General features: G+C 39.0%; 2 protein-coding genes across 2 annotated transcripts; both read right to left on the reverse strand.

Moving 5' to 3' along the window:
- Positions 1-4148: 4148 nt before the first annotated feature.
- On the reverse strand, positions 4149-5893 carry LOC115361445 (zinc-binding protein A33-like). The gene is made up of 2 exons (XM_030054814.1): positions 5613-5893; positions 4149-5447 (listed from the first exon to the last, which is right to left on the reverse strand). Exons 1-2 carry the CDS (start codon positions 5877-5879, stop codon positions 4149-4151), a joined length of 1566 nt encoding a protein of 521 aa, XP_029910674.1. The 5' UTR covers positions 5880-5893.
- A 4442-nt stretch (positions 5894-10335) lies between these two features.
- On the reverse strand, positions 10336-12212 carry LOC115361446 (nuclear factor 7, brain-like). The gene is made up of 3 exons (XM_030054816.1): positions 12147-12212; positions 11058-11742; positions 10336-10406 (listed from the first exon to the last, which is right to left on the reverse strand). The coding sequence occupies exons 1-3, from the start codon at positions 12210-12212 to the stop codon at positions 10336-10338; spliced, it is 822 nt and encodes a 273-aa protein (XP_029910676.1).
- Positions 12213-16284: the final 4072 nt, after the last annotated feature.

The following is a 16284-nucleotide window of genomic DNA, read 5'->3' on the forward strand; positions in this document are numbered from 1 at the left end:
TGCGGACTGCAGGGGTAATATCATTCTGTGAATGAATGAATGAATGAATGAATGAATAAAGACAATCAACCCATCCCACATGGGGTTATTCTGACACCACATAAATCATAACTCTGACTTGTATGCCTCACAGAAGAAGAAAATCTGTTAATACACTAGTTGGAGTATCTGTTTCAATATACACTAGCTACTAGAAAGAATACAGTAGAAATCCCATGATGATAGGGGCTCACATGTTATATCCACACACACGTTCCACCTTGTGCACGCACACACGCACGCATGCGCGCGCGCGCGCACACACACACACACACACACACACACACAGCTACACTACGTAGCTAACGTTACTCTTATGTTAGTGACAAATATGCAGTTGTTTTTATTGCGGCTTAGTTGTAACACTGCGATACAACCAACCCCACTGTGTAGTCACTGGTCTCAAACCTGACTAGCACTCGCTGTGAGTTAGCTAAATGTTTGAATCAGTGCTATGTTTTAGGCAACATGATGCTCAATACGTTGATGTAAGATTGGATTCGGTAACGCACGCACACAGTTCAGTAGTCAAAAATTAGAAATGTAAAGAAATACACTTACTTGGTGGTAAAACACACTTTTACACGTGTCTCCTCAAAAATGCAACCAATTCCCCCGAAAATTTGCGCTGGGCTCTCTTACGATCATGTCATGAACTAACTGGAAGCACTTGCCGGTTGACCTTGTGCAACTACCTAAAAAGTCTGTGTTACAACTAGTGGTGTCAAGAGATTAAAAAAATTGAGAGATTAATTAATTATGATCTGTAATTAATTGATCTAATTAATCTCTTTTTTAATCTCACCTAAAATTGCTGAGAAAAGCCCTGAACTTGAGGTATTTCCCTTTAAATTGATTACATTATTGTAGCAGATCAGTCCGATGCGGGTCGGGGGGACGACCCCTCTTTTTCAAGACCCTTTTTTGGAAAAAAAAAAAAAAAAAAAAAAAAATATATATATATATATATATATATATATATATATATATATATATATATATATATATATATATATATATATGGACAAAATCTTGTTTGAATAAAAAAGCCACCGGTCGGCATCAGGCGAGCCGGCCGCGGCACCGGGTCTGGTCTGCCGGATCTGACAGGTGAGCGGCGCACACATAGCTTAGCCTACTGCCATATCAATTTTTGTTCATACGCGGCTGCAATGACTGAGCAATGCGGCCATTCGCCGGTAATCGTGGCATCAGGCGAGCCTACCTACTGGTTTACATATGCACAATACATGTGTATTTGCTTAGACCCCCAATATTAGACGAGGGCGTTTTTTCAGGGCATTTTCAATGGAAAAAATATCGTCTTATATTCGGATGAATACGGTAATGTATTAACTTCGATCACGCAACCTTTTCTTCCACCTCCTCTCCTCTCCTCCACAGTCAGACACACACACGAGTCGCGACACCCCCTCCTCAACATGCGCTGCCTGTTTACAACGGACTCGGACTGTTGGGGCGGGTGTTAATCAAAACAAACCAATCATGTCTTGACCTCTTCACAGGTTGCTGGCCTCTGATTGGCCTGGCCTGTCTCTCTGACTTAAAAAAAAAAAAAAAGATCAGACTGGTGAGGCCAGCCGGACCGGACCGACAGCTGATTGGCCTGGCCGGCGACCTGTTTAAAAAAAAAAAAAAAAAAAAAAAAAAAGACGGTCAGGCCACCGGGCCAGTGACAGGCCGGCACAAACACAATGACAGCCAATCAATGTCCACTTCAGGGTGTGACTGACCATTGTTTTCCACCCCCAACAATTTAAGCACAGGAAGCCCAACGCCTACAAACCGATTTTATAAAAAGTAAAATTAGAGATTAGAAATTAGATTAACTCGATTAAAAAACATAACGCGCTAAATATGACTGTAATTAATTAATCTCAATTAACGCGATAATTTGACACCACTAGTTACAACTGACCCCACGTTAGTTTCTACCCCGCGCTCCCCTACTCATTTAGTAGATATACACAGGCCTATATTGTGTCTTTAATAAACCCAGACACACCCCATTTGCCAGTTACCATCTAAATTAGAAGTACAGGATTTCAAACTGGTCTTCATTCCACTGAATTGCTAGTTTGTGGATCATTTTAAAACCAGGATCTATCTGAACATGTCGGTATGTCCAGTACTGAATTTTTTAGATGAATTTTGCTGAGGACTTTGTTGTAATAATAGGCTGTGATAGGAGGTTTGGGGTCTGGTGTAGCTGGATGCAGGGAGGGTGTTATTTTTTTCAGTCAAGTCTAATCCACAAATCAGTTTTAATTATTTCACGACAATTACATCATGTCATTTTTCACATACAATTGCCTGTGTCTTTCATTGTAATTTTATATTTTGCTGATGACTGTTTAAGGCTGTATCATAACAACAGGCCCGCTTTTCCATATTGCAAGCAGTTGTGAAGCTTTTCTTGTCAAATTCAAGCAAGTTTCCTTCCTTGTAAATTACTGATCTTTCTGTGTTGCATGTCAGTATTCACAGACTTTGCATCTCATCCATTTCACTTCACATACATGACAACAATTCAACCCTGCCTTGACTAAAGCCTAAATGCAAGGCAAGGCAAGGCAAGGCAAGGCAAGTTTATATGTACTGCACATTTCAGCGACAAGGCAATTGAAAGTGCTTTACATAGAGCATAAAGGCATTAAAACAATATAAAAGCGACGCAAGAAAACATACATGAACTCGAAAGTACAAAACATGCTAAATTTATGATCTCTTCTTGAATACACTACAGATGTTTATGTGTGACAGAACATAAATACTGCATTTCTCTGTTATGTAGTAAATACAGTAAAAATCAGCAGAATTCAAGTCCTGGGAACCTCCAGCTGGTGCAGTTGATGACGTCGACTTCAGGTACCTGCAACATCCTGGGACCTAATCCAGTGTGGGACCTTTGCATCCTGTCACCCCCATCTTTCCTCTCTCTCTCTGATGTAAAGCAGTGAAGTGTCCATCAAACAGCTTAAACAAAATCATTAAAATCATAGTCACTCAAACATCCACATATTCCACATCACAATCACAAGTTCAGTTAGTGATGGGAATAATTTGGAGTATAATTCCTTCTCATCTGTCCCATTGGGATTTAAGAAAAGAGAACTGCCTGTTAAACTAAATGCACTTTCAGTCAAAATGGTTCTTGATGCTTTACCTTGACTCTGCATACACCACAGATGCCACTCTACCTGAACCTTTGCCAAATTCTATCCAACTCTGCTGCTGTGCAAAGAATTTGAACCAAAAGACAAAGCATGCTGAATGAAATGACAACTTCTTTACACGCACGCACGCACGCACGCACGCACGCACGCACGCACGCACGCACACACACACACACACACACACACACACACACACACACATACACACAAAACAATAGGACTGTGAGTCAAAAGTGAGTTCAGTTTCAGGAGTTCATTTGTTTTGTACTCATGCTCATCCATGCTAATAAATCTGCTATTTTATATTGATGAAGCCAAAGTAACATATATCCATACAAAGGCAAAGTTGATTATAGAAATTCTTTGGTGATAAAATATTAAAACATCTTGTCAATAAGTCATAGTATTCATTTTCAAACATGCAACATTTTGCTAAAGCAACATGAGTATTTAGACAATAAGTATTCTTGTGTTTACATGATATATAAATAAATCCCACAAGTGATAACCAAGAGTCTTGCATGACAGAAAATACATATCAACAATCATGAAAAGATCACCCTAATGACATACACAGTCCCTAGTTTCTACAGTACACAGCTGAATCCAAGCTGCACAAGACAGAGTTACAGCAGATGCTGTGTGTTGATTTAAAACAGAGCAGATACAAACAATGATTTAATACACAAAACCATCCACTTTTTCAAAATGAGCTGATAATATGAGTATGACTTTCTATTTTTTTTTTTTTTTAGCAATTCTTTCATTCTGTTCATTTTGCAGATGGTGCTTTAAAAAAAAAAAAGACAGTGTATTTTCAAACAGAATCACATTTATTTGTTTTATTTTGTTTGTTTGTTTGTTTTTGAATTTGCAACAGCCCAAGCTCCTTGTGGTCCAGCATCCCTCTGCTCAGTACCAGCACACTGTCAGAGGGTTACGATCTATGTCCTCACTGTGTCCAATGTTAAAATAAGCTGACACTGGCAGGGACATGAGACTTGAGCTCAGAGTATGAACATGTTTCATCTTGTCTGCATCGTAGAAGGAAAGCTCCTTGGAGGAGCAGTTTAGGTAAATCCCAATCTTTCGAGGTCTATCTGTAAATGTTAGCTCTGTTACTGAAGACTGATTGAAGGTGACATATTTTTGGCCATCATACTTGAGGAAATGACCTTTCACCCCTATTTCCCAGTAATTCCTCAGTCCAACCTCTGTCTCCCAGTAATGCTGCCCTGAGCTGAACTCATTGATACTGAATGCATGATTTCCCTTGACAGCAAAAGAATTGTTATCATGCCACCCACTAAATGATGAACCACCAAATGTTGGGGGTGCATGGGTAGAGCCAAATTCAGGGTGTGCCCATGCGTCCATAGAGCGATATTCCAAAGAGCTCCTGTCTTGGGCAGCGCCATATGAACCTGTATTATACTGATATTGTTGATACAGATTAGAGCCAGAAAAGCAACAAGGCTGAGATTGGCTGCTTTTGGGAGCACAAAGCAAACTGCGTCCGTCATCAGACACAGTTACACATGTATTTTCTCTTCTCAGTGAGAGCAGCTCTGCCCGGGGCTTGACCACCTGAAGCATCTCCTTCCACACAAAGAACTGCAGGTGACTTTCATAAGGACCCAAACTGAGAGAAGTGCGGGCCACCTGCAGATCATTTGCTCTGGGCCTGAACAAACACTCTGGAGTCAGCATGTTGTTCACTTCAGTCCAGCTCTGCAAGAACTTCACTGAGTCTGAAATTTCCAGAGCTGCTGTCCCCTTCACCTGCAGCTCTCTACTCTTAGACAAAGCCAGGTCCATCGCCTTAAACTTCTCAGTCATCTCCTCTACAGCCTCTCTCTCTTTCTCCTTTAGCTCATTCTTTATCTCCTCTTCTCTCTTTCTCAGAAACTGATGCATCTCCTCAAACTGGGTGCTGATTTGGGTCATCAGCTGCTGGGACTTCACCTGGATTTTTGTTATTTCTTCTCTCTGCATGTTGGCTAAGCTCTCTATGGCATGGATTTCAGCAGAAAGGTGCCCCATACCCTTCTCCAGCTCCCGCCTCAGAGGTGTAGCTGCTTCTCTGATTGGTTTAAATTTGTGTCCATTATGCCTCTCCCCATCTCGGCATATGACGCAGGCTAGTTGTTGATCTGTTTCACAGAACAGTTTCAGCTTTTCTTCATGCTCAGGGCACAAGAACTGAGCAACCTTTAATAAAACAATGAAACAATAAAGGAGTATAACAATAAAGGAGAGGAGACAAATAAGAGCACAACAAGGAAGTTAACTATCCCGCTCCAAGATTCACAGACAACTGCATTACAATGAGCACACACAACATTAAATTATTTCAACAAAAAATATCAAACTTACTCCTGTGGTCTCATCTCCCTGTTCTGTCTTCATCTTCTCAGCTTCTTTAGCTTTGTCAGCAAGACTTTTCAGAATGTGGCTGGTTGGGAGATATTTCTCCTCTATTGGAACAGTCGTCCGACACTGTGGACACTGGTCCTTTTTGCTCAGAGAGATGGTGATACATTCTTTGCAGAAAGAGTGGCCACAGAGAAGGCTCACCGGATCAGTGAAGATAGTCAGACAGATAGAACAAGTCAAATCCTCCATGTAAGAAGCAGAAGCCATGGCTGCTCTCTCTTCCTCCTCTCTCTGCCAGACTGACTTTAGGACTTTGAACTGTCACTTTCCAGGAAAAGCCACTCCTTATGTGTATGAGATAGGTCACTGAGCTTCATCAGTTTTCAGTTCCACCTTTTCTTAGTACCTGATGATTACACTAAATTTAAAAAAAAACAAAACAAACACAAAAAAAACTATGAAAATATAAAAAACATGATTTAGAGTTGTTTATCCTACAGTAAAGGACTGATGATGGATGGTGATGGAAGTATTGAGAGTGTAACATGATGCTGGAGTGGAGAAAGACTGGAGCTGCTAGTTGGAGAGTTGGTGCAGGGATTTTCTTACTGTTTGGAAATTTTATTACTAAAGAACAACATTAATACTATGGTACATACGTGATGAGGATACAAATTGTGTACTTCACCATGCCTAGAGGGGCAGTGGAGAGCTCTTTTCCAGTTTAGATCCAGCTTCTCTGCATTTATTTACCAAACTCTGTACAGTGAAAGGTACCAGAAACAGTGCTGACTGTCCACATGGTCTTACTATTAACTTGATGGGGGCCCTCTTGGGCTCCTGCCCTGTATGTTTTCTCAAAAGCCATGAATCTCATAGGTTTAGTCCAATGGCTTCACACAGGCCTACTGTCTTTCAGACACTGTAGCAGGCTGGGGTTTTAGCAAAATGATGATACTGTATATCATATGATATCATATGCACTTCCTCTGAAGGCTGAGGTTTTTTTGATGTTGAGCAAAAACATCATGCTTCTTTTTTATCATTCTAGTATTGAAGTGTTATCAGGTATGGAATATGCATCTGGTTTGGTAGCTTGCAAGGCTGACTGCCAGGGTCAATTGCTTGGTGGATGTGGCAATAAAAACTTTAGGAGTCTGGCACGCTCCCTCCAAGCCACATACGAGAAGTCTGTAATCAGACTAGCTCTGAAGATAGCCTCAATCTGATTCCCACATCCTCCTCGATGATACCAGCTTTTTCAGTCAGGAGGAAGGTACAGAGAATCGATATGAATAATCATTTATTCCCAGGTCCATAGGGGCTCTAAACAGCAGGAGGAGCACCAGGATTGGCTGTGGTTGTCACTGAACAAAGACAGTACTTTAGATTGTCACTGCCATTTTATTATTACTGGTAAAAGATGAATAGACGGTTTAACAGGCAAGCCTCACTCTGTACAGTGACATACCCTTTATCTTCTGTTTGCAACTTGAAAATTAAAATTATCTCAATTCTCCAGGATTAGCCACTCCCTCTTTGAATGTTGTGACCTGGCCGCTTGTATGATGACGCCATGTTTTTTAACTGCAACCTGCAGAACTTCCCAGACCTCCCAGAGTGCATCTGCTTCACCCAAAGGCACCCCTATGATAATGGCTTCCTCTATATATGGTACACCAACATCCCCAGGCAAAATACTTGATGATTGAGGTAACACAGTCGTGATCTACACCAACAGGGTTACTTGGCTCTTTAAGGAAAAACCCTTTCAGCCTAAAAGAAACAAACAAACAAATCCATCTGGGTAATGTGCAGCATCATTAACAGAATTAGAAGCAGATGAGTCAGGTGGATACACCAAAAAATTCAACACTTTTACACAAAATAACTTGAGCATGTTCAGCATCACATAATAATAGTGTCTTAGGTTGCATTTTATTTGAGACTTTACATGCAGTATATGAAAACATCTTTAATAGTTTCTCATTTCATTGCAGCTCTGTCACACAGCATAATGATGAATTATGCTGATAAATAATAATGAGGGGGAATTATGAGCTCTGACAGATTTAGTACATCAACAAACAAACCTATGAAACAATCAGACAAAAAACGAGTATAGATAATGGATGTATGGATAGTTTTCTATGACACTTTTTTTTGCACACCTGTGAAGTGAAAACCATTTCAGGTGACTACCTCTTGAAGCTCATCGAGAGAATGCCAAGAGTGTGCAAAGCAGTAATCTGAGCAAAGGGTGGCTATTTTGAAGAAACTAGAATATAAAACATGTTTTCAGTTATTTCACCTTTTTTTGTTAAGTACATAACTCCACGTGTTCATTCATAGTTTTGATTCCTTCAGTTAGAATCTACAATGTAAATAGTCATGAAAATAAAGAAAATGCATTGAATGAGAAGGTGTGTCCAAACTTTTGGCCTGTACTGTATATCCCCCCCCCAAAAAAATAAATAAATAACATGCAAAAATGTTGCAAGTCACAATAATATTCATTATTGAAAGCAAAGCATTTTTAGTATTCAGAGGATACATGTTCTTTTTTTACATGATATAATTAAAACCAGTGTATTATGGTCAAGAAGCTGGTATAATTATGCTGAAAATCTATATTGACAATTATGAAAAGATAAACTGATATACATTGTATACACAAGTTTTTACAGAGCGTAGGTTCTAATCCAAGGTGCATAAGAGATACTTGTGTCAGATGCTGGGTTGGTTAGAAAAAGAGAGGAGACAGAGAGTTCATACTCTAAAAGAGTATACTGTATTTTGAAACATTGGTTTGATAGTAATGATCGATTTTTTTGTTTGTTTGTTTGTTTGTTTGTTTAATTTAGCAACTGTTTAGCATTAGCATTAGTTCATTTCACATTATTGGACACCAGACATTGAATTTCGGACCCAAATTCCACAAGTATGCTACTAAGGATTTCCTGGTGGCCCCTCTGCTCAGTACCAGCACACTGTCAGAGGGTTACGATCTATGTCCTCACTGGGTCCAATGTTAAAATAAGCTGACACTGGCAGGGACATGAGACTTGAGCTCAGAGTATGAACATGTTTCATCTTGTCTGCATCGTAGAAGGAAAGCTCCTTGGAGGAGCAGTTTAGGTAAATCCCAATCTTTCGAGATCTATCTGGAAATGTCAGCTCTGTTATCCATTGTATTCATTGTAAGCAGTTGTAAAGCTTTTCTTGTCAAATTCAAGAAGGTTTTCTTCACTGTAAATTACTAATCTTCCTCTGTTGGATGTCAGTGTTCACAGACTTTGCATCTCATCCATTTCACTTCACATGCATGACGAAAAAACGACCCTGGCTTGACTAAAGCCTAAACTCCAAAGTACAAAACATGCTAAATTTGTAATCTCTTCTTGAATACGCTACAGATGTATATGTGTGACAGAACAGAAATGCTGCATTATTCTGTGATGTATCAAATACAGTAAAAGTCAATAGAATTTAAGTCCTAGGAGCCTCCAGTTGGTTCAGTTGATGAAGTCGACTTCAGGTACCTGTAACATCCTGGGTCCCAATCCAGTGTGGGACCTTTGCATCCTGTCACCCCCCATCTTTCCTCTCTCTCTCTCTGATGTAAAGCAGTGAAGTGTCCATCAAACAGCTTAAACAAAATCATTAAAATCACAGTCACTCAAACATCCACATATTCCACATCACAATCACAAGTTCTAAGAGTGCAGTAAGTGATGGGAATAATTTGGAGTATAATTCCTTCTCATCTGTCCCATTGGGATTTAAGAAAAGAGAACTACCTCTTAAACAAATGTGGTTTCAGTCAAAATGGTTCTTGGTGCTTTACCTTGGCTCTGCATACACCACAGATGCCACTCTACCTGAACCTTTGCCAAATTCTATCTAACTCTACTACTGTGCAAAGAATTTGAACCAAAAGACAAAGCATGCTGAATGAAATGACAGCCCCTACACACACACACACACACACACACACACAAATAGGACTGTGAGTCAAAAGTGAGTTTAATTTCAGGAGTTTATTTGTTTTGTACTCATGCTCATCCATGTTAATAAATGTTTTATTTTGTACTGATGAAGCCAAAGTTACATACATTGAAACAAAGGCAAAGTTGATTATAGAAATTATATTCTCTGGTGATAATATACTAAAACATCTTGTCATTAAGTCATAGTATTCATTTTTAAACATGCAACATTTTGCTAAAGCAACATGAGTTTTTAGACAATAAGTATTCTTTTGTTTACATATGTCAACAAATCCCACAAGTGATAACCAAGAGTCTTGCATGACAGAAAATACATATCAACAATCATGAAAAGATCACCCTAATGACATACACAGTCCCTAGTTTCTACAGTACACAGCTGCTCATCCAAGTTGCACAACACAGTTACATCAAATGCTGTGTGTTGATTTAAAACAGAGCAGATACAAACAATGATTTAATACTCAAAACCATTCAGTTTTATCAAAATGAGCTGATAATATGAGTATGACTTTCTATTTTTTTTAGTAATTCTTTAATTCTATTCATTTTGCAGATGTTGCTTTAAAAAAAAAAAAATGACAGTGTATTTTCAAGAAGAATCACATTTATCTCTTTTTTTGTTATTTTATTTATTTTGTTTGTTTGTTTATTTGTTGTTTGTTTTTGAATTTGCAATGGCCCAAGCTGCTTGTGATCCAGCATCCCTCTGCTCAGTACCAGCACACTGTCAGAGGGTTACGATCTATGTCCTCACTGTGTCCAATGTTAAAATAAGCTGACACTGGCAGGGACATGAGACTTGAGCTCAGAGTATGAACATGTTTCATCTTGTCTGCATCGTAGAAGGAAAGCTCCTTGGAGGAGCAGTTTAGGTATATCCCAATCTTTCGAGGTCTATCTGTAAATGTTAGCTCTGTTACTGAAGACTGATTGGAGATGACATATTTTTGGCCATCATACTTGAGGAAATGACCTGTCACCCCTAATTCCCAGTAATTCCTCAGTCCAACCTCTGTCTCCCAGTAATACTGCCCTGAGCTGAACTCACTGACACTGAATGCATGATTTGTCTTGACAGCAAAAGAATTGTTATCATGCCACCCATGATCTGGTTTACTAAATGATGAACCACCAAATGTTTGAGGCGCATGGGTAGAGCCAAATCCAGAAGGTTTTGATGCATCCATAGAGCCGAATTCAAAAGAGCTCCTGGCTTGGCCAGACCCAAATGAACTGGTTTTAAACGAATAATTGAGTGTGTGATAAATGTCATTTTCTCGAGAAAAACTAAATTCTTGGGCACGACGTAATCTTGCTGAAAAGTCCATTTGATCAAAGCTAGATCGTTGGTTAGAGCTGAAATCAACAAAGTCTCCGGCTCTGGTAGAGCCAAATGATAAACCTGATTGAGATTGGCTGCTTTTGGGAGTACAAAGCAAACTGCGTAGGTCATCAGACACAGTTACATCTGTATTTTTTCCTCTCAGTGAGAGCAGCTCTGCCCGGGGCTTGACCACCTGAAGCATCTCCTTCCACACAAAGAACTGCAGGTGACTTTCATAAGGACCCAAACTGAGAGAAGTGCGGGCCACCTGCAGATCATTTGCTCTGGGCCTGAACAAACACTCTGGAGTCAGCATGTTGTTCACTTCAGTCCAGCTCTGCAAGAACTTCACTGAGTCAGAAATTTCCAGAGCTGCTGTCCCCTTCACCTGCAGCTCTCTACTCTCAGACAAAGCCAGGTCCATCGCCTTAAACTTCTCAGTCATCTCCTCTACAGCCTCTCTCTCTTTTTCCTTTAGCTCATTCTTTATCTCCTCTTCTCTCTGTCTCAGAAACTGATGCATCTCCTCAAACTGGGTGCTGATTTGGGTCATCAGCTGCTGGGACATCACATGGGTTTTTGTTATTTCTTCTCTCTGCATATTGGCTAGGCTCTCTATGGCATGGATCTCATCAGAAAGGTGCTCCATACCCTTCTCCAGCTCCCGCCTCAGAGATGTAGCTGCTTCTCTGATTGGTTTAAATTTGTGTCCATCATGCTTCTCCCCATCTCGGCATATGACGCAGGCTAACTGTCGATCTGTTTCACAGAACAGTTTCAGCTTTTCTTCATGCTCAGGGCACAAAGACTCAGAAACCTTTCAAAAAATAATGCATCAATCACTAAATAACAGTAATAAAAATAGCAGTGACACAATGAAAAAAGAAGCGATAAAGACGAAGAATGCAGTAACCCTGTTTAAAAAATACATTGCCACTTGCATATGATCCGATACAAAGCTGACATTACATCAATAAATAAATAAATAAAACTTACCCCTGTGGTCTCATCTCTCTGTTTTGTTTTTATCTTCTCAGCTTCTTTAGCTTTCTCAGCAAGGCTTTTCAGAATGTGGCTGGTTGGGAGATATTTCTCCTCTTTTGGAACAGTTGTCCGACACTGTGGACACTGGTCCTTTATGCTCAGAGAGTTTGTGATACATTCTCTGCAGAAAGAGTGGCCACAGAGAAGGCTCACCGGATCAGTGAAGATAGTCAGACAGATAGAACAAGTCAAATCCTCCATGTAAGAAGCAGAAGCCATGGCTGCTCTCTCTTCCTCCTGTCTCTGTCAGACTGACTTAGCAAATTTGAGGCATCACTTCCCAGGAAAAGCCACTCCCTATCTTTATGAGATAGCTCACTTAGCTTCATCAGTTTTCAGTTCCACCTTCTCTTAGTACCAGGATGATTACCCTAAAATAAAAGCTTGATTTTTCCGATCACAGTTAACTTGACTGCATCAAACTGTAAAAAATATAATTACAGTTCTTCATCCTACAAAAGAAGACTGATGATGGAAGGAGGTGGAAATAGTGCAGGTGCAGCATCACACTCTAGTGGAGAGAGACTGGAACTGCTTGTTGAACAGATGGTGCAGGAATTTGTTTTTTGTTCGTTTGTTTGTTTGTTTGTTTTTGTTTGTTTGTTTTTTATTTTACTACCAAATAACAGCATTAATATCATGGTACAGATGTAATGAAGACGCTCATTTTGAAGTTCACCAAACTGGTAACTCATAGTGGAAATAATAAAGACAGAAATGAGAGATGAAAAATAAAGATGTGGTAATGACTAAATAAATGGTGGCACCTCTTCCATCACTGCTGTCTGTCTGTCACATGGATCCAACAGAAAAGAGTCATGCACCCAGTCTGTGAGCTGGTCTAAAAACCTGAATCATTATTTCAGTCACATGATTTACTCACCTGATCAGACTATATCAGAAACTTTTTTTTTTTTTTTTTTTTGCATTCTTGGATTTTTAACTTTTTTCCTCCGAGAAGATAATTGTTGCTGCTTTATATTCCTTGGATTTTAGCATACAGCCTTGGAAATGCTGTCTTCCATCAGCCTTCAATCAACTATTATCCTAATTTAGTTGATATACACAGGCCTATATTGTGTCTTCAATAAACCCAGACACACACCATTTGCCAGTTACCGTCTAAATTAGGAGTACAGGATGTCAGACTGGTCTTCATTCCACTGAATTGCCAGTTTGTGGATCATTTTGAAACCAGGATCTATCTGAACGTGTCAGTATCTCCAGTATTGAATTTTTTAGATGAATTTTGCTGAGGACTTTATTGTAAAAATAGCCTGTGATAGGAGGTGTGGGGTCTGGTGTAGCTGGATGCAGGGAAGGAGTTATTTTTTCAGTCAAGTACAATCCAGGAATCAGTTTTAATTATTTCACGACAATTACATCACATGTTATTTTTAACATTACAACTGCCTGTGTCTTTCATTGCAATTTTATATTTTGCTGATGACTATTTAAGGCTATATCATAATAACAGACCCGGTTTTCCATATTGCAAGCAGTTGTAAAGCTTTTCTTGTCAAATTCAAGCAGGTGTCGAATATGGTCCTGCCTTGACTAAAGCCTAAACTCAAAAGTACAAAACATGCTAAGTTTGTAATCTCTTCTTGAATACGTTACAGATGTTTATGTGTGACAGAACAGAAATGCTGCATTATTCTGTTATATAGTAAATACAGTAAAAATCAGCAGAATTCAAGTCCTAGGAGCCTCCAGCTGGTTCAGTTGATGAAGTCGACTTCAGGTACCTGTAACATCCTGGGACCTAATCCAGTGTGGGACCTTTGCATCCTGTCACCCCCCATCTTTCCTCTCTTTCTCTGATGTAAAGCAGAAGTGTTCATCAAACAGCTTAAACAAAATCATTAAAATCACAGTCACTCAAACATCCACATATTCCACATCACAATCACAAGTTCTAAGAATCCAGTTAGTGATCCGAATAATTTGGAGTATAATTCCTTCTCATCTGTCCCATTGGGATTTAAGAAAAGAGAAGCACCTCTTAAACAAAATGCACTTTCAGTCAAAATGGCTCTTGGTGCTTTACCTTGACTCTGCATACAGAACAGATGCCACTCTACCTGAACCTTTGCCAAATTCTATCCAACTCTGCTGCTGTGCAAAGAATTTGAACCAAAAGACAAAGCATGCTGAATGAAATGACAGCCCTTACACACACACACACACACACACACACACACACAAAAGGACTGTGGGTCAAAAGTGAGTTTAATTTCAGGAGTTTATTTGTTTTGTACTCATGCTCATCCATGTTAATAAATGTTTTATTTTGTACTGATGAAGCCAAAGTTACATATATTGAAACAAAGGCAAAGTTGATTATAGAAACTATATTCTTTGGTGATAAATTATTAAAACATCTTTTTATTAAGTCATAGTATTCATTTTTAAACATGCAACATTTTGCTAAAGCAACATGAGTATTTAGACAATAAGTATTCCTTTGTTTACATGATATATCAATAAATCCCACAAGTGATAACCAAGATTTTTGCATGACAGAAAACACATAACAACAATCATGAAAAGATCACCCTAATGACATACACAGTCCCTAGTTTCTACAGTACACAGATCCAAGTTGCACAAGACAAAGTTACATCAAATGCTGTGTGATGATTTAAAACAGAGCAGAAACAATGATTTAAAACTCAAAACTATTCAGTTTTTCAAAATGAGCTGATAATCTGAGTATGATGTTCTGTTTTTTTATCAATTCTTTCATTCTATTGATTTTGCAGATTTTTTTTTTTTTTTTTTTTTGTTTAAAGATGGACAGTGTATTTTCAAGCAGAATCACATTTATCTCTTTTTTTATTTATATGATGCACACAATTTCTTTTGGAACAGTTGTCCGACACTGTGGACACTGGTCCTTTATGCTCAGAGAGTTGGTGATACATTCTCTGCAGAAAGAGTGGCCACAGAGAAGGCTCACCGGATCAGTGAAGATAGTCAGACAGATAGAACAAGTCAAATCCTCCATATAAGAAGCAGAAGCCATGGCTGCTCTCTTGTTCTCCTGTCTCTGTCAGACTGACTTAGCAAATCTGAGGCATCACTTTCCAGGAAAAGCCACTCCCTATCTTTATGAGATAGGTCACTGAGCTTCATCAGATTTCAGTCCACCTTCTCTTAGTACCAGGATGATTACTTGAAAATAAAAGCTTGATTTTTCCAATCACAGTTAACTTGACTCCATCAAACTGTAAAAAATATAGATACACCCTTTATCCTACAAAAGGAGGCTGATGATGGAAGGAGGTGGAAATAGTGCAAGTGCAGCATCACACTCTAGTGGAGAGAGACTGGAACTGCTTGTTGAACAGATGGTGCAGGAATTTTTTTTTTTTTTTTTTTTTTTTAATATTACTACCAGATAACAGCATTAATATCATGGTACAGATGTAATGAAGATGCTCATTTTGAAGTTCACCAAACTGGTAACTCATAGTGGAAATAATAAAGACATAAATGAGAGATGAAAAATAAAGATGTGGTAATGACTAAATCAATGGTGGCACATCTTCTATCACTGCTGTCTGTCTGTAACATGGATCCAACAGCAAAATGTCATGCACCCAGTCTGTGGAATCATTATTTTAGTCACATGATTTACTCACTTGATCAGACTATATCAGAAACTTTTTTTTTTTTTTTTTTTTGCATTCTTGGATTTTTAACTTTTTTCCTCCGAGAAGATAATTGTCGCTGCTTTATATTCCAGTGTGGGACCTTTGCATCCTGTCACCCCCCATCTTTCCTCTCTCTCTCTCTCTCTGATGTAAAGCAGAAGTGTTCATCAAACAGCTTAAACAAAATCATTAAAATCACAGTCACTCAAACATCCACATATTCCACATCACAATCACAAGTTCTAAGAGTGCAGTAAGTGATGGGAATAATTTGGAGTATAATTCCTTCTCATCTGTCCCATTGGGATTTAAGAAAAGAGAACTACCTCTTAAACAAATGCGGTTTCAGTCAAAATGGCTCTTTGTGTTTTACCTTGACTCTGCATACAGAACAGATGCCACTCTACCTGAACCTTTGCCAAATTCTATCCAACTCTGCTACTGTGCAAAGAATTTGAACCAAAAGACAAAGCATGCTGAATGAAATGACAGCCCCTACACACACACACACACACACACACACACAAAACAATAGGACTGTGAGTCAAAAGTGAGTTTAATTTCAGGAGTTTTTTTGTTTTGTACTCATGCTCATCCATGTTAATAAATGTTTTATTTTGTACTGATGAAGC

Source organism: Myripristis murdjan, chromosome 7 (genome assembly GCF_902150065.1).
Source record: "Myripristis murdjan chromosome 7, fMyrMur1.1, whole genome shotgun sequence".
Classification (NCBI taxonomy): Eukaryota; Metazoa; Chordata; class Actinopteri; order Holocentriformes; family Holocentridae; genus Myripristis; species Myripristis murdjan.